This window comes from Gobio gobio (genome assembly GCF_949357685.1).
Source record: "Gobio gobio genome assembly, chromosome: 24".
In the NCBI taxonomy this organism is placed as follows: Eukaryota; Metazoa; Chordata; class Actinopteri; order Cypriniformes; family Gobionidae; genus Gobio; species Gobio gobio.
In genome coordinates, this window is record NC_137120.1 from 41,532,540 (window position 1) to 41,555,244 (window position 22,705).

The 22,705-nt window shown below is 37.2% G+C and overlaps 2 protein-coding genes across 2 annotated transcripts; one reads left to right on the forward strand and one right to left on the reverse strand.

The window, feature by feature from the left end:
* The first annotated feature begins 7,747 nt into the window (after positions 1-7,747).
* Positions 7,748-10,618, forward strand: LOC307120874 (caspase-8-like). Its single transcript, XM_079808081.1, has 7 exons — positions 7,748-7,858; positions 8,177-8,485; positions 8,692-8,708; positions 8,830-8,938; positions 9,151-9,634; positions 9,751-9,907; positions 10,132-10,618. The coding sequence occupies exons 1-7, from the start codon at positions 7,852-7,854 to the stop codon at positions 10,135-10,137; spliced, it is 1,089 nt and encodes a 362-aa protein (XP_079664207.1). The 5' UTR covers positions 7,748-7,851; the 3' UTR covers positions 10,138-10,618.
* Positions 10,619-14,056: 3,438 nt separating this feature from the next.
* Positions 14,057-22,327, reverse strand: rdh5 (retinol dehydrogenase 5 (11-cis/9-cis)). Its single transcript, XM_079808096.1, has 7 exons — positions 22,304-22,327; positions 18,392-18,456; positions 17,985-18,310; positions 17,659-17,917; positions 14,626-14,789; positions 14,286-14,552; positions 14,057-14,241 (listed from the first exon to the last, which is right to left on the reverse strand). The coding sequence occupies exons 2-6, from the start codon at positions 18,406-18,408 to the stop codon at positions 14,332-14,334; spliced, it is 987 nt and encodes a 328-aa protein (XP_079664222.1). The 5' UTR covers positions 18,409-18,456; positions 22,304-22,327; the 3' UTR covers positions 14,057-14,241; positions 14,286-14,331.
* Between the last annotated feature and the right edge of the window lie 378 nt (positions 22,328-22,705).

Genomic DNA, 22,705 nt, shown 5'->3' on the forward strand with positions numbered 1-22,705 from the left:
TGAGGAATACATTTGTATTTTAAAAAATGATTATAAATTTATACATTTTAAATTATACATTTTATTCCTGTGTTGTCAAAGCTGAATTTTCAGAATCATTAGTCTTCACAATCAGTCTTCAGTGTCACGATCCTTCAGAAATCATTCTAATATGCCATTTTTATCAGGACTTTTTGATGAATAGAAAGTTCAAATGAATGAACAGCATTTTTATAACATCATAAATGTCTTTACTGTAACTTTTGATCAATTTAATGCAACCTTTCTAAATAATTGTTTTTGGTTTTTTTACACAAATAAAATATTCCTTTTAGATTTATGCAACACACCAAATTGGAATGGCCAGAGTGGAGAAAACATACAGTTATGGCTCATCAATTCGAAGGTTTCAAAAATTATATTTTACCAATTTGAGATCCTGTTTACAGGAACTTTTGAGAAATACACTGTAAAATCCAACAGTTGTTCTAAGACTTTATTAGTGAACTTTACTTAATGTCCAATAATTTGTTGACCTTACTTAAAACAAGTAAGTAATCTGAACTATTTGCATGCCATGCCTTCGTTACTTAGAAAACTCAAGTAAACATTACTTGACTGGTTTGAGTACCATTTGGCCAAAGCAAAAAAACAAGCAGGCGGACGGGCGGACGGGCAAAGTGTTTTTGAGGCGGGGCAATTTTTTATAGACTTATCACTCATTTCCTCCACTTCTTCTCACCATAATTGTGATTAGTGTTCCCTTTGGTTGGACACTTGGAACTTCATTCATATTATAGTAATTAACTTCCTATTAATGCAACAATGCAACAAGAAATTGATTTCAAAACAAGGGAAGTAATATATATATATATATGTATATATATGTATATATATGTATATATATGTATATATACAGGGCTGGACTGGTAATCTGGCATAGCGGGCATTTTCCCGGTGGGCCGACGCACGTTGGGGCCGATACAAGGTTATTTATTTATTTAATTTTTTGCCACGGACTGGCCCATCATGCAGGGACAGCGGCCCATTGGTTTGTCTTCTGAATTGACAGGCCAAAGCGAGAGAGACCTTCCCTCCTCCATAGACTGTGTCCATATTAGGCGCTGTTTAAAAGTTTGGGCGCATGAAACTGCAAAAGGCGAATATCCGCAACAGCGCTGCCGCTGACGAACGTGCGCTGCGTTTCTGCTGCTCTATGAAGTGATGAACCGGCACTTTGACTCCGAATGTTGTTTTATACAATCGTGTGATATGGGAACATTAAAGGTTCTGTGGTGAATCAGCTGCGACCATGTAAATACATCACGAGGTAAATTGGAAAACAGCAATAGAGATTGCTAATGTGTCGTCATCATGACGTATTCCCAGTGGTAAACGCAAAGCATTTTGGGAATCCGCGGCACAAACGGGCGCCAGACTTCTTTAGTTTGCATGGAGGGAAGAACGCAGTGTTGATGCCGTCTACCTGCTGTGTAATAAACTGCAATAGTCGTTCTCACGATAGAAGTGGCATAAAGCTTAAGAACGGGATATACAAATATAAGTAAAACACTTTGCAGTTTGAATGATGTCCTGTATGAACAAAATGACGGAGTATATTTTTATGTGTCCACTGTTGGATTGCGCCCGCTCCCCCCTCTCTCAGGCCGGCTACGTCTGCAAGCGTGGCGTTTCTGTTGTGTGTCAGCTTTGTGGCTTTTCTGTGTCTGCACACCAGAAGCGTGTCTGACGCGGCGCTGCTGCTGCTAGGTGACGAAGTGGAAGGCCTATACTTCATGTTAAACGCTTCCAACACGCTTGCGTGTTGCGTGAAAGATAGGCGTCTGACCTATTTCTAGCATGCACGCGTTTTCCGCGTCTCACGGCCTCTTCCGGCCTCACTCTCTCACACACACACACACACACACACACGCACGCACGCAGGTTTGTTGAATTCTGACTGTATGCAGATAGATGAGAGAGAGCGAGGAGTGTGGTGCTTAAAACTTAGCATAACTTTGAACGGGCGACAGTGTTCTACCCCACTTTTACAATCTCCAGGTGCTAGACCCATCCATCTGTAAAAAAGACTGCAGCGACTTGAATTCTGAAAATTTTGCGTGTGCGTGTACGCACTAACAACACTTAATATCATGTAGTTGTGTATATATATATATATATATATATATATATATATATATATATATATATATATATATATATATATATATATATATATATATATATATATATATATATATATATATATATATATATATATATATATATATATATATATATATGGGTGCTGGAAGTTGGGCAACAGTTTGACATCCCTTGACCAGTCGCTCAGCTCGTAAGGATCCAGTCATTTGATTCCCTTTTTCTCATCAGATCTCGTCTTTGCATTAGGATTTAGTTTTGGGCAATATGGTCTGACAATGTTTTCTTTAGCCCGCTGCATTTTGTAGGATTATATTCTGCTTTTCTCTCTAATGTTTAATTATTTTCATGCCAGAACACTAGCCTGCTATGCCAGGCCATGTAAACACATGTCTTAGCGATCTCTATACACACAACTACAAACTTGTCACTCTAGCACAACCAAATTCAATAGTTTATTATTTATTTATTTATTTATTTTCGAAACCATATACTTATGGTAATGGGGAGCATGATTTTACCTGTGACTATGCCCACAGTTAAATGAAACTGACCTACAGTTAAACTCAGTTAAAATGTCATTACACGCTAAAAAAAAAGGTTCTATATGGCACCAAAAATGGTTCTTGGCTCGTAATCAGGGGAACGTTTTTTAGTGCTATATAGCACCAATTTTGGTGCTTCAGAGGTTCTTCACCGGTTCTTTGACTAAGGTGCTATATAGCACCTCTGAAGAACCACTGAAGAACCACTGAAGCACCAAAATTGGTGCTATATAGCACTAAAAAAACATTTTTGGTGCCATATAGAACCTTTTTTTTTGAGTGTAGAGTAATTAAATTATAATTCAACAAAACAGCTTTAAAGCCTGGATCCCATGCATTAAAGGGATAGTTCACCCAAAAATGAAAATTATGTCATCATTTACTCACCCTCAAGTTCCAAACCTGTATGAGTTTCTTTGTTCTGCTGAACACAAAAGAAGATATTTTGAAGAATGTTTGTAACAAAGCAGATAGAGCAACTATTGACTACCATAGTAGGAAAAAAAATACTATGGTTGTCAATAGTTGCTCTATCTGCTTTGTTACAAACATTCTTCAAAATATCTTCTTTTATGTTTCACGGAAGAGAGAAAGTCATACAGGTTTGGAACGACATGAGAGTGAGTAAATAATGACAGATTTTAAAAGCAGTAAATTCACTTTAATGTATCCTAGCTCAAAATCAGTGGTTTACTGTCAAGTGCATTTCTGTGTGACAAAAGTGCAATATTACGTTTGTTATCTGCATTTGCAGTAAATTCGATAATATCCATTATTAGTTGTCCCTGTCCTAGATTTATTTATTTATTCCAATTTAAAGCCCTAACCCCAGTTAAAACATTCAAGAGGGACTCATGGGCCGGATGGGCTGGGTTTGCCAGGGCCGAATTTTAGCCCCAGTCCAGCCCTGTATATATATATATATATATATGTATATATATGTATATATATGTATATATGTATGTATGTATGTATGTATATGTATATGTATATATATGTATTGTTGTGGAAATAATTCTATTCGAAAAATGAGGAGGAACGAATACAAATCCAAACCTTTGAAAAGTCAAAGTATCAAACATGATTTTATTTCTTGCAAGAAATAGGCAGTGCACATACAGAGAACGTCTGTCATGAGAAGGGCAAAGTTAGCTCTCCTCCCCATCACTATATACCTCTCACGCATCCTGGGTCGGTTACATCCAACCTCTGTTTGCCTTAAAAGGAAAACGTCTTTGTTCAAGACCCCTTGTCTGTTGTAAATTTTAGCTAGACAGCTCAATTCACAGGTCTGCAGAAGTTCCTGTTTCCAACTGCATCATTTTCACACATTCTGCTTATCGCTAATTTTATCGACCCTACGCACATACTTTCACACCTAAAGTACAATAGGTTACTTTGACCTGCTGCACTACACAGTTTCCCTGCTACTGAGTTTTTTATCACTCAGAACATTTTGTTCCTGCACTTAACATATGCATTTCTAAAAGCTTGGTTACATTTCTTTAATAATGATTGGTACAAATACATGTTCAATGTTAATAGTTCAATGTTAACAAGTGATACACATCTAGGAATAAAAGGTTAAGGTTCACATCTAATAGTAAAACTCCTCTAAGTAAAATGAACACTTCTAAGAGTTAAAACCACATCTAGATGAAATAAAAACACATCTAATAGTAGAACACATCTAAATGTAAAATTTCCTTCACAGTATATATATGTATATATATGTATATATATATGTAATATTTGTCCATTAATTATATAAAACATAACTATATTTCATGTCAAATAATGACATTTTAACATTTTTTTTGCTAATATTTATGGCATAACCTTTTAATTGAGATGATATAATCCCTCTATGTTTGTCACAATATCATTTGACCATGCTTGAGTGTGTCACACACAGACTTGAACATTCAGCATGCAAAACACAACAATGGTAACAAGGATTTTTTTTATTTATTTTTTTATTTTTTATTATTAATACGACCTTTACTATTTTACTTGCTGTCATTATTGGGGTTATACTGACAAAATACAAATAGTAAAATAAAGCCAAAAATAGTCAAACGAAGCAATTAATTTATTCACGCCACAATGCACTCTGGGAGTACACTTCCTCAGATCCCAGATAGAATTAAGTTGACAAAACTTAAACGGTTTAAGTAAGAACAACTTAATGCAATTAAGTAATGCTTACTTAATTGAATTAAGGCAACAAGTTTGCACAATTTAATTAAGTAAACTGAACTAATTCGTTTTTACAGTGTACCGGAAAATTAGTTCTGGCAATTTTCTGTATAACATTACTTTTAAGAAAGTGTTTTGTTGCTTGTGTAAACAAAGCCATAAAATTACCAATTTGACCACGTATAAAATCAGCACTCTCTAATTTAAGTCGACCAATCATACATTTCTGATGAAATGTTTGGTGCTGATGTGTAAATTATATCTCTATGCTTAAAAGAAGGAAAGTTGTTGCTTGTGTGAACATTAGATGTGGTACAATTTCTGGAAAAGGCATTCTGGCATTTTTAGCAATTTACTGCAAATTACTGTGAAGGCAACAAATATCTTTACAAATTGAAAATATGTATTTAAATATGCAAAAGTTAATGAAAGAGAATCATAACATTATATATATATATATATATATATATATATATATATATATATATATATATATATATATATATATATATATATATATATATATATATATATATATATATATATATATATATATATATATATATATATATAATTATTATTATTTTTTTTGTAGCACCAAGAATGCAAGAGTGGAGTCATGGACATAATTCAAATGCTGATCAACACCAATATAGTGTTACATCTTTGTAAAATGCAAATGCATGCCACTTTGCAACTTGATTATTATGGAGCACTATGTTGGTATAGTTAAAAACACAAATAAAAATTCGGTCATTTACTCACCCTTAAGTTTGTGTGTGTGTGTGTGTATGCGCACGCCTAGAATCAGCAGCCATGGCAGTTAGTTGCAATGGACATCGCCCAGACAATGGAAGACAAAATCAGTCATGTAAGTAATGTTTAAATGGATAATCTACCTAAAAAGTATTTTTCTCTTACACGCGTATCATTTTGCTTCAGAAAATACTGATTCATCAGTTGGGGTCATATAAATTACCATTAATTTAGGGTAACATTTTATACATAAACAAAATAGCTTTCCTTTCAGATGACTTCAATGCAAAAGGGCAAAACTGTACTTCAAATAACAGTAAGTAATATTGTATTATATTTTAAATAAACCTTATCTGCAGATGTTCTTACAAACTAAAATTATATAATAGACTTCCAGTTAAACGTCCTCATGAAGCTGGACAAAATAATCGCCAAGCAGGAAGAGCATTCTCTCCTGTTTCGCCGACGACTGCAGGCAAGAGAGGAAGATACAGGCCAGAAAACCTTATTCCAGCTATTGGTCATTATCTGACTTTCTTTCATTTGAGGAGAAGCTGAGGGTGGATGAGGAGCTTCAAAGAAAAATGGTTAAGAATATGACATTTTATTTTACAAAATACAGCTGAACTGTAATGTGTATATGATTAGCATTTAATTTAAATTCAGGTTAAATATCTTTCGGCACTTGGAGGACCAAACTATGGGGAAACAGTGCGACGAATGATGCGACAAATTGCTTCCTCTGAAGTGTGGGCACAGTAGGCTACAGTGTCAAAGGAAGGAAGGGGAAGAGGAAACTTGAGGAGCTGAAGTTGCACAAGCTGAAGTTGCGCGAGCTGAAGTTGCACAAGCTGAAGAGAACGAAACAGACTAACTTGTGAAAAAGCCGAAATACTTCTTTTTGTAGCCTAAAGAAGAACATGCTGCACTTTAGAAATGAAATACTATCAGTTCTGTAGCCTAGGATGATCATTTATATTTGGTAACACTTTAGAATAATGGTCATTAGTTAACATTAGTTAACTACATTAGTTAACATTAACTAATAATGAACTGCACTTATAAAGCGTTTATTAATCTTTGTTAATGTTAATTTCAACATTTACTAATGCATTATTAAAATCTTGTTAACATTAGTTAATGCAGTGTGAACTAACATGAACAAACCATGAACAGCTGTATTTATATTAACTAACGTTAACAAAGATGAACAAATACAGTAACAAATGTACTGCTCATGGTTAGTTCATGTTAGTTAATACATTAACTAATGTTAACTAATGACCATTATTCTAAAGTGTTACCTTTTATTTTACCTTAAAATTACATTGACTTAATTTGATTTAAAAAGCTGTAGCATCTTAGTTTTTTTCGTTGCATTAAACATTATTTGATTTAACATTTTGGAACAGTTATATACTTTGTTTTTATTGAATTTCACTGGTAAAGACTTTTTTTCTTTACACTGAATTTAAAAACAAATGCTGATTTAAGTAACATCTTTGTTTAGATTGCAGAATATGCAGTTATTGCCTTTAATTTCACCTTTCAGCCTTTTCATTTCCAATTAAATTTCCTGTTAATTTCAGATTGAGGACTTGTTTTCATTAGCCAAAAGCCAATTTAGCCTGTTAAATACCAAATAAACATCTTGTTCATTCATGTATACTTTCATTACTTTGTGTAAAAAAAAAAATCGGAAATCGGAATCGGCCATGTAAAATCATGATCGGTGAATCACTAGTTTCATGCGCCCAAATTTTTAAACAGCGCCTAATATGGACACAGTCTATGGAGGAGGGAAGGTCTCTCTCGCTTTGGCCTGTCAATTCAGAAGACAAACCAATGGGCCGCTGTCCCTGCATGATGGGCCAGTCCGTGGCAAAAAATTAAATAAATAAATAACCTTGTATCGGCCCCAACGTGCGTCGGCCCACCGGGAAAATGCCCGCTATGCCAGATTACCAGTCCAGCCCTGGTTACGTCCATCATCCGTCTCTGTTTTTTTTTGGTGTGTTCAAAACGGGATACTTGACAGGTATGGACTAGTTGGCTCCACCTCTTTTAATGTAGCCTATATCTACACGGGTCTGGGGCTTTTCAAAGGGTATACGGCATTTTCCACTTAAGTTTTCACGAATTCGTCGTGACATTTTAGCAAAAGCTATACATAAAATTGAATTAATACAACATATTTTAATACAACGAAATGGCAGGTAAGAATTATATGAATAATTTATGTGTGTGAATTGGAAAACTTAATTGGTTGCTTATTGTAATATTTTTGAAGAAACCGCTACACAATGAAAAGTGAAAGTAAAAAGACTTGAAACCACCGTTTTCAATTTATGTACAGATTTAAGGCATTTAGCAACTGAAAATAATTGTAGGCTATGCCATTCAGAAATTACAATACAAGTATGCCATTCGGAAATGTGAGAATATAATAGGCCTACATTACGGGACAATGATTACTATAATTCAATTGAATATAGCTACATAAACATTTTACTTAACAAATTGCTTTCCTTTAGAAAAAGTCTTGGAAAAGTATCGGATTCAACTGAGGGATGGTTTGACCGATAATGTTATCAAAAATTTGTTGGATGATCTTCGGGAAAATAATGTGGTAGGAACTGAGGAGATTGAAGAAATAGTGCATAGGAACAAAACGCGAACTGATCAAGCTCGTGATCTGATTGACAATGTGAAGAGAAAGGGGCCGAAAGCAAGTGAAATTCTGCTCAAATGCTTGGAGAAAAGAGACAAGTTTCTTTACGAGAACCTAAACATTCATCCAGGATTCCCCGAAACACCAGCGCCTTCTCTACCTATAACTTCAGGTACAGTTTCATGAATTATTCAATAATAATATTTAGCCTTCATTTAAAAATGTTATGTATCTTTATCTCGGACAATTTTATAATTTAATTGCGACTTTTTCTTGTTTTTCTCAAAATATGTTTTACAATTAAACTTCGTACAATGATACTTAACTAATGGGTTAAAGATTTCACTTTAAAGATTTGACTCTCTCTTTCCCCCTCAGATAAACCAAAATCTACGGTAATGAAGTGGAGCAAACTGCAACATTTTCAAAAGATACATTTTCCCTTGGCTTCACATTTTCAGACAGATTTTATTCTGGAATGTTGGATGTAGTCTAACATTTGCTCTTTTGTTATAGAATGATGAGTACAAAATGGACAGCAATCCACGTGGACTTTGCCTAGTTATTAGTAACGAGAACTTTAAAAACCCCAAATACAAACGAAATGGATCCCAAAAAGATGTTGGTAGGCAGGGAATGATTTTTTATTTGCTGTTTATGAAACACAAAACACACTCAATCGCATATCCTTCTTTTTAGAAGACGCTTATGCACCTATGAGATGCTTATTGGTTGTTTTCTTTCTTTCATTTGTTGTTGTAATTGCTCTGTGGATCTAGGTATGGTATTCTATTGCCTTTACCTTATATACTTGTCTTTCTTTGATGTATTTCTCAGATTCTCTGAAAGGCTTGTTTGAATATTTGGGCTTTCAGGTTGAGATCAAGAAAGATCAGACCGCATCTGACATAAAACAGCTCATGACCCATTACAAGGATCGCCCTCATGGAGACTGCTTCGTCTGTTGCGTAATGAGTCATGGAGATGAGACTGGTGTCGAGGGATGTGATGAGCAAATATGTTCCCTGAATGACATTACCTCCCCATTTGATGGAGACAACTGCCCCTCTCTTATTGGGAAACCTAAAGTCTTCTTTATCCAAGCATGTAGAGGGCATGAGATGCAGAGTAAAGTGCTGGTTGCAGATGGTCTTTTTTCCAGTTGCTTTAAGAAACCTGGCAAAATATACACCATTGCCAAAGATTCAGATTTTCTGATTGCCATGTCCTCAGTGGGGGGATATATGTCGATTCGTGATGAATACAGTGGATCATGGTTTATACAGTCCCTTTGCAAGCATTTAAAAGAGGGAAGTAAACGGTGAGCTATCCACTACACTGGCCTTTTGTTGTTGTTGCATGCAGTAATACTGTTAGCGTTATTTTAAGCCTATTGTCAGGGTTTATATGTTCAATAGTTTCTTCCTTCATTTTTAGAGGCCAGGACATCTTGGGGATCCTCACTAAAGTCAATAATGAAGTAAGCTGTGCAGAGGGCAAACTAAAACTGGAAAACAACGATTTAATAGATGCAAAGATGACTCCTCAGCCCCTTTTCACTCTGAGAAAGCTTCTTGTTTTCAGAGCTCCGAAGGTCAGATATTGAATCCGTTTTTTTAGAACAGAAATGGATTTCAAATTTGTGCTGTGTAAAATCAATAGTGAATATTGTTCCGTTGCTGCATCTTCTTAAACTAGAATTCCATGTTGAATGCAGCCTTGTGGTTTCTGTACATTTTTCAGTTTTATCTGCATTGAGCAACATTTTAAATAAAAAATATTTATAAAATAGAGCTCTCTCTTCATTCCCCATTGTAGGGTTAGATGGCCGCTTCCATTTCCTTCTGAATTCGGATGAACACCTTCATCATTCACCTACAGAAGAAGAAAATGTTGCCATTGACATGCCAGAGATAATCAATGGCATGGACAGAGAATTTCTACTGTATTCACCTCTGTTTTCTTATATTTGTTATGAGATCTAAAAAATATTTTGTCATGTACCACATTTAACCATGTAATAAAAAACAAGGGAATGGTTTTATTATTAGGAGTCAATAATATGAATAATATTATAACTGAATTGATGTTTCTTTACTGTTTTGGCTGTGGATTAAAAATACCTACACATATCACTTATATTTGTTATGAGATTTAAAAAATATTTTGTCATGTACCACATTTAACCATGTAATAAAAAACAAGGGGATGGTTTTATTATTAGGTGTCAATAATATAAAAAGTATTAACTGAATTGATGTTTCTATACTGTTTTGGCTGTGTATTAAAAATACCTACACATATCAACAAGACTGAAGACTATACTTTGCATATGGGCTTTAATGTACAATAAACAAACAATGTATTACAACTAAATTAACTTTTTTTAAACACCTTTATTAAAATGTTATTCATCACCTCTATATACATCCATTTTTTTAAATTTTGGGATTGGTTAACATAAGCAATAAAGTGAATCAAAATACTGCTGTTTTGCTTAGTTAATCATGAATGCCCCAAAGTAAGTGGCTTCCTGAGGGAAACGGACAGGGCTTATGTTCAGCACGTACAAAGAGAGCCTGTCGCCTTTTTCTAAGCGGAACAGCGCCCCCTGGTGGTTGGATAAAGCCGTACAGCAGACCTTTTGCGAGCATCACTGGTCGTGGATAGGATACGGTCCTCTTGTATATAGCCTAAGTATTGCGTGAAGTGCATACTCTGACCTAATTGTGTTTCGAAATTAACTTGAGAGAAAACGAAGTCAATTCCGTCGTGTGGCACCGCTATCTCTCCTTCGGGGCTCAAGCTCATTAATCCTTCCTGACTGAATTGGCCATTCATGTTGTTCCACTGGATACGATCCAGTGCTGGAGTTTCGTCTGCAGAAAAGCAGAGATCATTAGCCTATTACATTTAACCACATTATCTTGAACAGTGTAAACAGTGGATTGTTTCTCTGGGGAAGATCCTACCATTTTTCTGAAGCCTTTGATATTGTTTAAAGAGCGTTTTAAGCATTTTAAAGAGAGTTAAAAGGAAATGAAAGAGCAAATAGGTGATTTTCTATTGCTATTCCAAAATGGCAGGGTCATAACTTGCAAGACATTGGAAATGCAATTGCAAACAGACTTTGCTTTTCCATTTGAAATTTGGCAGTCATTGTGCGTTTGCGTAAACGAAAATGCAAATGGTAATGCGCGATTTGCAATTGCGTTTGGATTGTGTCACATATTATGCGTCCACAAATTGAAAACGCAATTGCAAATACCATTTGCAATTCCTTTTGAAAATTGTCCGCGATATCTGTTTATCACTGGGAAGTTCGGAAATAATTTTGATACCCAAATTCCCGAGATGGGCATGCCATAAACTTTAAACATATGGTGGAGGGATAGAACTACTGCTGTGGCAGGTGTGATTTTTTTACAGAGGTGGAAAGTAACGAATTACATTTACTCACGTTACTGTAATTGGGTAGTTTTTCTGTGTACTTCTACTTTTTTAAGTAGATTTAAAAATCTGTAATTTTACTTTTACTTAAGTATGTTTTGTTTGAAGTATTGTACTTCGCTACATTTTAAACCACATCCGTTACTGAGTAAAATAAATAATACAAAGGGGGGAAAAACACGATCCGGAAACGACTGCATTGAATTGAAGGGCGGGAGAACGAACACGCAAAAATCACAAAAAGGTTGAGACGGATAAGACTGACATCAGACCAGCTGAAAGCGAAACGCCGTCCTGAACCCCTGGATAGTAGGCTTTGGATATAGACAAAAAATTGCCGGGTGTTGTCCTGGAGGATATCAAATTAGCAAAAAAATGTTGATGCAAAGGAGGAAACACATAGAACATGTTCAGGAACACCATCTCTCTGTGCAGATAAAGGTATGTTTTTAACTTAAGGCCGAGGGATTTCTGTGATGCAGAGGGAATCCAGACATGACAATTTAACAGTATAACGCAGATGTCACGTAAAACACGCAAACGGATGAATGAATACATCGACGGTAGAGCTGTACAATAAATCAAATCGCGACATGGTCTGTGAATATTAAAGCTCAAAACACTGCTATATGAATATATGATCTGCTTGTTCTGTCTCTGTGTGAATGAGCAACGCCGTTTCGTCTACTAGCCTACATAGGCCTACTTAAGTAGCCTACGCGATGCTCGTATTTGGGCATTAACATTCAGTATGAACATTTCCAGAGCTGATCTGAAACCTCCTAATGAACATTTTCATCATTTTATTTGATTAAAAGCCATTATCAAATACAATCTGAAACAGATCTTCACTGAAATAGGTCCTCACTAAAACCTGTCAAAATAAACGGTTTAACTATGAAATTGTGACAGAAATATATTACTATTGTAGGCCTAGAATGCTTGTCAAAATAATAATAATAACAACAATAATAATATTACATAATTTAAACATTATTTAAGAATATATTTTTAAATCCATGGTTTAATTTAGTAAAACAGCAGCGCTTTGCCCAAAAAATTAAAGGAAAGTATTTGATTACCACCGTTTTGGTAATGTATTTGTATTAAATCATAAAAAGAAAAATTTCTTAGGACTCTATTATTCTTAAAGTTGTTAATCTAATTCATGATAATTTATTTAGTTCACTAGACATGTTTTATTGAAATTTTTATTAAAAAAAAAATGGTTTCAAGTTTGTTATAATAAAGCATTTGTTCAACCAAAAATAAAATAATTTTTCATTAATTTAATACCATTTTAACTGGAAACAATAATAACCATAATTTAATAATACAGTTTATTTATTAAATAATTAATACCATGATGCTGTGAAACTGATGTTTTCATATCGTGAAAATCTCATTCTATTACAAGGAGATCCCCCACCCCGCTGTTAAAAAAGTAACTCAGTAACTTTTAGTCTGAGTACATTTTAAATGAACTACTTTTTACTTTTACTTGAGTACATCTTTAGACCGGTACTTTTACTTGTACTTAAGTAATATTTCATTGAAGTAATAGTACTTTTACTTGAGTAGAATATTTTGTTACTCTTTCCACCTCTGATTTTTTATTAGTTTTCTACCCAAAACAGCTAGATCGTCTTGTCTTGACATTAATAGTGCATATTTACATGTACGAGTAATCATTTGAAGCGTATTGTATGTTTGATACAGAGCGAAAAGAGCCTTGAATTTGAATTTGACTGAAATTACAGAATCGTCAGAAACCGGACTATCTGGAATGTTTATATGGTCGTCAGTGCATGGGACACTACATATGATGTTTGATTTCCCCAATAAATACACCCTTAAAAATAAAGGTGCCAGGAAGAACCAAAAAGGGGTTTTCACGGTGATGCCACAGAAGAACCATTTTTGGTTCCCTGAAGAACCGTTTTGTGAAAGGTTCTTAAAAGAAAACTATTTTATAGTCTAAATTATGAACCTTTCTGCGCTACAAAGAACCTTTTGTGCAATGGAAAGGTTCTTTGGATATTAAAGGTTCTTCATGGAACCATACACCCCGCCAAAGAACCTTTTAAGAACCTTTATTTTTAAGAGTGTAGGCAAGAATAAACCTGGTGTCCTCCATGATTCCTGTTAATTCCGACAACAAAGCACTTGAAACAAGCTCGTAATCACGACTTCTAAAGTGGGAATTAGGACATTTCTGATAGCACGTGAAGGCTGCATTAAAGCTGTTATTTCTGGAAAGAAAGTGGTGTACAGATGACAACTCACAGTAAATATGAATGTAACGTTTATTAAATTATGTTTATACAGTTATGTGAACTGCAGAATTTCCATTAAAATATCCATAATGTGGCAAGTCGAGCAAACCGGCTATCTTGGACATACAAATATAACACCAAAAGTCAAAGGTTGTTTTAAGCAAACATTTAACCCAACAGCTGGGTTGAAACAACCCAATTGCTGGGTTAGTCCATTTTCAACCCAGCAATTGGGTTATTTTTAACCTAGCATTTATTAGAGTGTAAAATGACCTTTAACCACACTCCAAATCTAGGCACTTTTTGCTGGCTTTGGCATCACCAGCTTCAGCGCAATATCTACAAAGCAAGCGGGCATATAAGACAAGGGGATCCACAGGAGCTTGGCATCCCAGCCTGCACTGTAGCGTGTTCGTGGGTGGACGGCCAGCAGGGCGTGTTCCATGCAGCTGGTCACTTTACTGAGGTCCGAGTCGCATATGGCGTTCATGATCAGCCTCTGGATCTTGATGTCTGGAGAGACAAAGAGTGTCTGAATGGACTATGTTGGAGAACATAATGGAGAAAAATGGCATATATAACATACATTTATCCAAGTATTTGTCTCCGTAACTCTCTTTCACTTCAGGGGTCAGTTGGTTCCAGAGGCGATGGAGTTCTTTCTCGATTGGCTCCAAGCTGGTCACCTGCGTCTTGAAGAAACCGGGTTCGATGATGCACACGTTGACCCCAAAATTCTGGATGTCCCTCCTGAAATTACACGGAAAACATTGAAGGTAGGCGGTGTCAACACATAAAGTCAATAAATCGTTTTATCTATCAATTGAGAAGGTCCTGCAGAATACAAGATCCAGGGGGCGTGGTTGGATCCAGATCCAACTCCTCCCACTTTATATGCCGTGCTTCGTTTTGGTACTATTTCATTGTGCTGTTATGCTCTTATTATGTTATATAAATTAAGTCAGATGCCCATGTGAAGTAATTTATGTATAAAATGACAGTTTTATAATAACATTTTTATAATAATATGCATAATCAGTGGTGGAAACAGCACACTTTTCACGAGGGTAAGATTTTTTTGGTTATGTTTTGCAATAAAAGCAAACCAAATGAAAATATTCTAATAAAATACATGTTTATTGCCCACCGCTGTACGTAATTATAGGTGCACATTCATACAATGTACGAACTACAGTGTTTGTAACTAACCATTTTAAACATTATTAAAATTACTACGGTTGTTTTCCGTCAAAAGATTAACTTTCTTTTGTACACTGCAAAAAATGCTTACTTATTTAGTATTTTTGTCTCGTTTCTAGTCTAAATATCTTAAAATTCTTTAATCAAGATGCATTTACTAGATAAGTAAAATGACATAAGATATTTTTTCTTGTTTTCTCAGAAAAATAACCCAAATTAAGTGAGTTTTTACTTGAAACAAGTACAATTATCGGTCCATGGGATAAGAAAATAAGCTTGTTTCAAGATTAAAAAGACAAGATTTCAAACAGAAACAAGCTTATTTTTCTCACACCATGGACAGATAATTGTACTCGTTTCAAGCAAAAACTCACTTCATTTGGGGTTTTTTTCTCAGAAAACAAGAAAAAATATCTTATGTCATTTTACTTATATAGTAAATGCATCTTGATTTAAGAATTTTAAGATATTTAGACTAGAAACGAGACAAAAATACTAAATAAGAAAAGCATTTTTGCAGTGTATTGCAGTGCAGTAGCGCTAGAGCAACAACACGATTATGACGTGGAATCTGTCGACCAATAAAAATGCAGTGGGAGGAGTTCTGGTTCTAGCTCCGCCTCCCTGGATCTCGATCCAACTCCACCCCCTGGATCTCGTTTTCTGCAGCGCAACACGAGTAATTATGACGTGGAATCTGTCGACCAATAAAAATGCAGTGGGAGGAGTTCTGGTTCTAGCTCCGCCTCCCTGGATCTCGATCGAACCCCACCCCCTGGATCTCGTATTCTGCAGCGAGCGCCTACTGGATCAATTGGCTATGGTTCCATCCAAAGGTGCAAAAAAGGAACATTGAATACAACTTTTGGGAATAAAGCACCATTTTATGTGTTCAAGAGAACAAAATCATCACTTCACTGGAATTTGACACAAAATATACGTAATGAAAAACCCATTATACCCCAAAATGTTGATGACAGACTTTGACCAAACCAACATTTGAGATGCTGTGCAATGGAATGGGTCCATTTTTTGTTGTGCATTGAATGATTTATTCATTAAAGGGTTAGTTCACCCAAAAATGTAAATTGTGTCATTAATGCCTGAGCCTCATGTGGTTGGACACCCGTCAGACCTCCGTTCATCTTCAGACACAAATGAAGATATTTTAGTGTAAATCTGATGCTCTGAAAGGCCTCCATTGGCTCAACTTTACACTCTCAAGACCCTTAAAAGACACTAAAGACTAAAGTTACAAAGTCCATCTCACTACAGCGGCTCTACAATAACTTTATGAAGACGAGAATAGTTTCTGTGCGCAAAAAAACCCTAAATAACGACTTATATAGTGATGACGATTTCAAAACACGGCCTCATGAAGCTTCGAAGCGTTATGAATCAGTGAGTCGATTCAGCGGTTTGAATCGCCAAATTTCAGCAGTTTGGGGGTTTGACACGCGATCCGAATCATGATTCGACTCACTGATTCATAATGCTCCAAACCGCTGAATCGACTCACTGATTCATAACGCTCCAAACCGCTGAATCGACTCACTGATTCATAACGCTCCAAACCGCTGAATCGACTCACTGATTCATAACGCTCCAAACCGCTGAATCGACTCACTGATTCATAACGCTCCAAACCGCTGAATCGACTCACTGATTCATAACGCTCCAAACCGCTGAATCGACTCACTGATTCATAACGCTCCAAACCGCTGAATCGACTCACTGATTCATAATGCTCCAAACCGCTGAATCGACTCACTGATTCATAACGCTCCAAACCGCTGAATCGACTCACTGATTCATAACGCTCCAAACTGCTGAATCGACTCACTGATTCATAACGCTCTGAACCGCTGATTCGACTCACTGATTCATAACGCTCCAAACCGCTGAATCGACTCACTGATTCATAACGCTCCAAACTGCTGAATCGACTCACTGATTCATAACGCTCCAAACCGCTGAATCGACTCACTGACTCATAACGCTTCGAAGCTTCATGATGCCGTGTTTTGAAATTGTCATCACTATATAAGTCGTTATTTAGGGTTTTTTTGCGCACAGAAACTATTCTCGTCTTCATAAAGTTATTGTAGAGCCGCTGTAGTGAGATGGACTTTGTAACTTTAGTCTTTAGTGTCTTTTAAGGGTCTTGAGAGTGTAAAGTTGAGCCAATGGAGGCCTTTCAGAGCATCAGATTTACACTAAAATATCTTCATTTGTGTCTGAAGATGAACGGAGGTCTGACGGGTGTCCAACCACATGAGGCTCAGTCATTAATCACACAATTTACATTTTTGGGTGAACAAACCCTTTAAAAATGTTTCTATCATACTTTATGTGCATATTTTCCACCTCAATTGAGTGTTTTTTCACGTGATTTGCATAAAAATGGTCTTTTGAATACCTGAGACAGTCGGAGAAGCCCTCCACCGCGAACTTCGAGATGCAATAACCGCCGCCATTAGCTGCCACTCGACCCAACACTGATGCCACGTTCACCACTCGACCACGGGCCTTTTTCACAAGAGGGAAGAAGCTCATGGTCATCTCGATCACGCCAGTCATGTTGACTTTGAGCGTGCTTTCAAAGTCCTCGATTTTCATCCACTCAGATGGTCCCATTGGAAGGGAACGTCCGGCGTTGTTCACCAAACCCCAGAGTCCTAGAAAGTCAAGAACAACATGTCAAAAACCTAAAACCTTTATTTCGTAGTCTCACCTGAGACGCACCTTTATCTCCAACTTCGTTTTTGGTCCATTCCACAGCCTTCTGAATGCTGGCCGTGCTGGTCACGTCCAAGATGCAGGTCTTCAGGAAAGGTCCGGTCGCCCTCTTCAGATCATCCGCGCCCTTTTCCGTCAGACACCCGGCTAGCACGCGGAAACCACGCTTGTCCAGACGCTTGCACAGTAGATGTCCGAAACCAGAGTCACAACCGGTCACAAAGACGTGCTTCTCTGAGACCCTGGAAATCTCAAGGTTGTCCCGGTAGAACCACACCAGAACCCACAACAGCACAAACGCTCCCAAGCCGCACGTCCAAGAACAATCAGTACTGCGGGGACCAAAATGCATAATAGTTCTGTTGGTTTATTTGCTTGTGTGTTGATAGTATTGCAGTCAGACACGTTCTTACCTCAAGGACTCAAACATCGTTTCTGCCTCCTGAGGGATTCTGTGGAGATGTTTTGTAAACAATTGCTTTTTGGGAGAACGCCAATGACGTAAAAGAGAGAAGAAAAAATGCAGGTGTAATTAGTGCAGCTTCATCTCCTGTTAGTGGGGGGGGTACAGTGGCGCAAAAAAAGTGTGTATGTGCTATATGCGGCGCATAGTGTGAAAAAAATCTTTTTTTGTGGTATTTTCTATATGTAGCTGCTGTTGTGCGTTTCTAAATAATTTCTGTATTTTCTCAATATTATATAACATTTTAGAGGACTAACAGGCTAGAGTAGGCGCCCTCATAAGATTCCATAATTCCGGTGGCAAGCCAAAAAGTGTTCATATACGCTTGGGCGGGCGTCTGATTGCGCACTGACGCGCCAAAAGCGTGCGATTTGACAGCAAAACGCGCGTCCTTACCACAAAAATGTGCGTTCTTATAAGGTGCGCTTTGGGGTCAAGGAAAACGCGCATTTCTGATGCGGGTTTTTATATCAAAGCGCACGTCCTCGATTTGCTATTTAAAAAACCGACGCGGGTTTTCCGTGACCCCAGAGAACGTGAGAATGTGCGCTTATATGGTAAATCCAGGCTATGAGTCGGACAAAACGCACACTTTTAACGTGTAGGATAAACAGGTAAACCAAACAGCCAGTGCAAACTTGTGTTTGAAGTATCCAAACAGACTAAAGAACGCGCTCTTTCCTTGGTGTTCTCAAAATTGCATGCTTACTTTTTAGGGCACACCTCTTATAAAGTAAAGTTACAGATTGTTGACCATCTTTTTAAGTCATTACACTATTTACCACGATACACTATGGCTGTTATAAGAATGAAATTAAATCAGTATCAACAAAATCCATCTTACCATTTATTAAAATCCACTTACACTGTAATTACAATTGCCTAAATAATATCATGAGATTTTTAGATTTATGTTCTAAATATGATATTTTAATTATAGAAATATGAAATTATTCCAGGCTTATGAATCTATAGAGACTGTTCAAAAACTGTGAATTATTCGAGAACGAAACCTATACTTTGTTTGAATCTATTTTTGTTGGAAAAATAGAGCGAAACTGTAAAAAATGACAACTTGTTCTTTATTGAACTGTTGTATAAAATTAATATTTCATTTTGCAGTTGTGCTGATATAGGCTACTCTGGAAAATAGCACTCTTGCTTGTATGATATTGCTTAACTCCTAATTTCCTCTTTAATTACTTTCAAACGAATGTTTATTTTTATGTTCGTTATTAGCCTATTAATAACTATTTGTTATTGGGGGGGGGCAAAATTGTTGCTGCATACCCCTCTGGCACTGGGTAGTTGCGCCCCTGGTGGGGTATATTCGGCAGCAAGTGAACATTTTGTCCTGAGTTGATGTGTTAAAAGCAGGAAAAATGGGCAAGCGTAAGGATTTGAGCGAGTTTGACAAGGGCCAGATTGTGATGCACAAATGCTTCAGGAATGGTTTGAGGCGTTGACTTGGCCTCCAAATTCCCCAGATCTCAATCCAATCGAGCACCTGTGGGATGAGCTGAACAAACAAGGCCCGCCTCGCAAATTACAGGACTTAAAGGATCTGCTGCTAAAATCTTGGTGCCAGATACCACAGCACACCTTCAGGGGTCTAGAGGAGTCCATGCCTCGACGGGTCAATATTACACTCTAAAAAAAAAGGTTCTTCACGGGTTCTTCAGCGGTTCTTCAGAGGTTCTTCACGGGTTCTTCAGCGGTTCTTCAGAGGTTCTTCACGGGTTCTTCACGGGTTCTTCAGAGGTTCTTCACGGGTTCTTCAGCGGTTCTTCAGAGGTTCTTCACGGGTTCTTCACGGGTTCTTCAGAGGTTCTTCACGGGTTCTTCAGAGGTTCTTCACGGGTTCTTCAGCGGTTCTTCAGAGGTTCTTCAGGGGTTCTTCAGAGGTTCTTCACGGGTTCTTCAGCGGTTCTTCAGGGGTTCTTCAGAGGTTCTTGACGGGTTCTTCAGGGGTTCTTCACGGGTTCTTCAGGGGTTCTTCACGGGTTCTTCAAGGGTTCTTCACGGGTTCTTCAGAGGTTCTTCACGGGTTCTTCAGAGGTTCTTCAGAGGTTCTTGACGGGTTCTTCAGGGGTTCTTCACGGGTTCTTCAGAGGTTCTTCACGGGTTCTTCAGAGGTTCTTCAGAGGTTCTTGACGGGTTCTTCAGGGGTTCTTCACGGGTTCTTCAGAGGTTCTTCACGGGTTCTTCACGGGTTCTTCAGAGGTTCTTCAGCGGTTCTTCAGTGGTTCTTCAGCGGTTCTTCAGAGGTTCTTGACGGGTTCTTCAGGGGTTCTTCACGGGTTCTTCAGGGGTTCTTCACGGGTTCTTCAGAGGTTCTTCACGGGTTCTTCAGAGGTTCTTCAGAGGTTCTTGACGGGTTCTTCAGGGGTTCTTCACGGGTTCTTCAGAGGTTCTTCACGGGTTCTTCAGAGGTTCTTCAGAGGTTCTTGACGGGTTCTTCACGGGTTCTTCAGAGGTTCTTCAGCGGTTCTTCAGAGGTTCTTCAGCGGTTCTTCAGCGGTTCTTCAGAGGTTCTTCAGAGGTTCTTGACGGGTTCTTCAGGGGTTCTTCACGGGTTCTTCAGAGGTTCTTCACGGGTTCTTCAGAGGTTCTTCAGCGGTTCTTCAGAGGTTCTTCACGGGTTCTTCAGAGGTTCTTCAGCGGTTCTTCATTGGTTCTTCACGGGTTCTTCAGAGGTTCTTCACAGGTTCTTCAGCTGTTCTTCAGAGGTGCTATATAGCACCTTAGTCAAAGAACCGGTGAAGAACCCGTGAAGAACCTCTGAAGATCCGCTGAAGAACCTCTGAAGAACCCGTCAAGAACCTCTGAAGAACCGCTGAAGAACCTCTGAAGCACCAAAATTGGTGCTATATAGCACTAAAAAGGTTCCCCTATGATTACGAGCCAAGAACCATTTTTGGTGCCATATAGAACCTTTTTTTTTTAGAGTGTAGCAATAATGTGATGCCAGATTTTATAAGAACTGCTCAAATAAAATATTCTGTTTCTAAAATGTTCAAAATATAATCTCATCACATCCACATCCTCCTTTATCAACTGTTGATTCGTTTGCTCATAAAGCGTCAAACCACCAATCAATGAATGTATATCTGAGCACAAATTAGTTTGAGCTGATTAACTCTTTTAAATAGTAAGGCTTGTATGCTAAAATGGCGCAACATGGAGGATTGTTGAACTTTATTGACTCGTGACACGTTTCTCAGAGCACATGAGAAATCTTGAGCTAAGGCTCTTATGAAACAAAGGCAGACTTTGGAGTCAGTGTAGAGGTTTAGAGAATCCTGAGACTGGTTTTGTACGGGAAAAACGGAAAATCCAGCTCCACAGAAGCACTTTAAGCTCCTCACAATGCAAAACCTGTTAGCTTCAGGGGCTAATTAGTAAAGAGAGACGTTGAGGGTTCATATGCGTAACCAAGAGGACAAAACCAACCATAGAGAAGACTTGAGCTTCTATCTGCGCTACAGGTTTGAGAAAAGTACACTAATCAATCATCAAACACGACTTTTATCAAAGGCAGTTGTTAATAAATTTAAATGTGCTTTCCGATATTTGCACACAATATTATGAAACGTTAATTATTTAAATCAATCATACCATAGTCCCATTTAGAAACAGCATAAATCATGACATTATATATGATAATTACTCCAATTAACCTGATTAATAATTCAAAATGAACTTTCTTTGGTAACAAAAAATGTCTGTAATTGTAAGAGAATCTGAAGAAAATTACACACGAATACCTAATTCACATTTAAATAAATGCTATTCACATCTGATTGTTAAAAACATATCATTTGAGGAAAAATGAAGGAACTCTATCAGTTGTCGGACTTACCTTTTCCCTTCTTGGCCGCGTTCGGTGAATGATCTGAAGTGGGTCTGCGCCTGAGATTTATCCCCAAAGCTGATCCTCTAAGACAGGGCCACAATTTCTAATCTCCAATCTCAGTGTATTGCTGTTTGGCCGTTTTTGTGTGCTTGTGTAAATGTGATCCCTAAATAGCTGGGCTGGGAGGAATTTCTTAAGGAGAATCATGCCAATTTGAATTATTTTTAGGTTGATCAAATTTAGTTTGACAGGACATTTCAAGCAATGACAGGAGCGTCCATTGATGTGACATTTTTGTCTGCAACAGCTTTAACTATTTCTATTTTTGGTCAAATTATTACAGATGATGTTTTTAAGACCTTGGATCAGTTAAAAGGATAGTTCACCCAAAAATGAAAATCCTGTCAT

Coding starts and splice junctions, on each gene's coding strand:
- LOC307120874 (XM_079808081.1), top strand. Junction 8,939..9,150: donor TGGATCCCAAAAAGATGTTG/GTAGGCAGGGAA, acceptor TGTATTTCTCAG/ATTCTCTGAAAGGCTTGTTT. Junction 9,635..9,750: donor TTAAAAGAGGGAAGTAAACG/GTGAGCTATCCA, acceptor CTTCATTTTTAG/AGGCCAGGACATCTTGGGGA.
- rdh5 (XM_079808096.1), bottom strand. Junction 14,790..17,658: donor GGCTTCTCCGACTGTCTCAG/GTATTCAAAAGA, acceptor GTGTAATTTCAG/GAGGGACATCCAGAATTTTG. Junction 14,553..14,625: donor AGACAAATACTTGGATAAAT/GTATGTTATATA, acceptor TTGTCTCTCCAG/ACATCAAGATCCAGAGGCTG.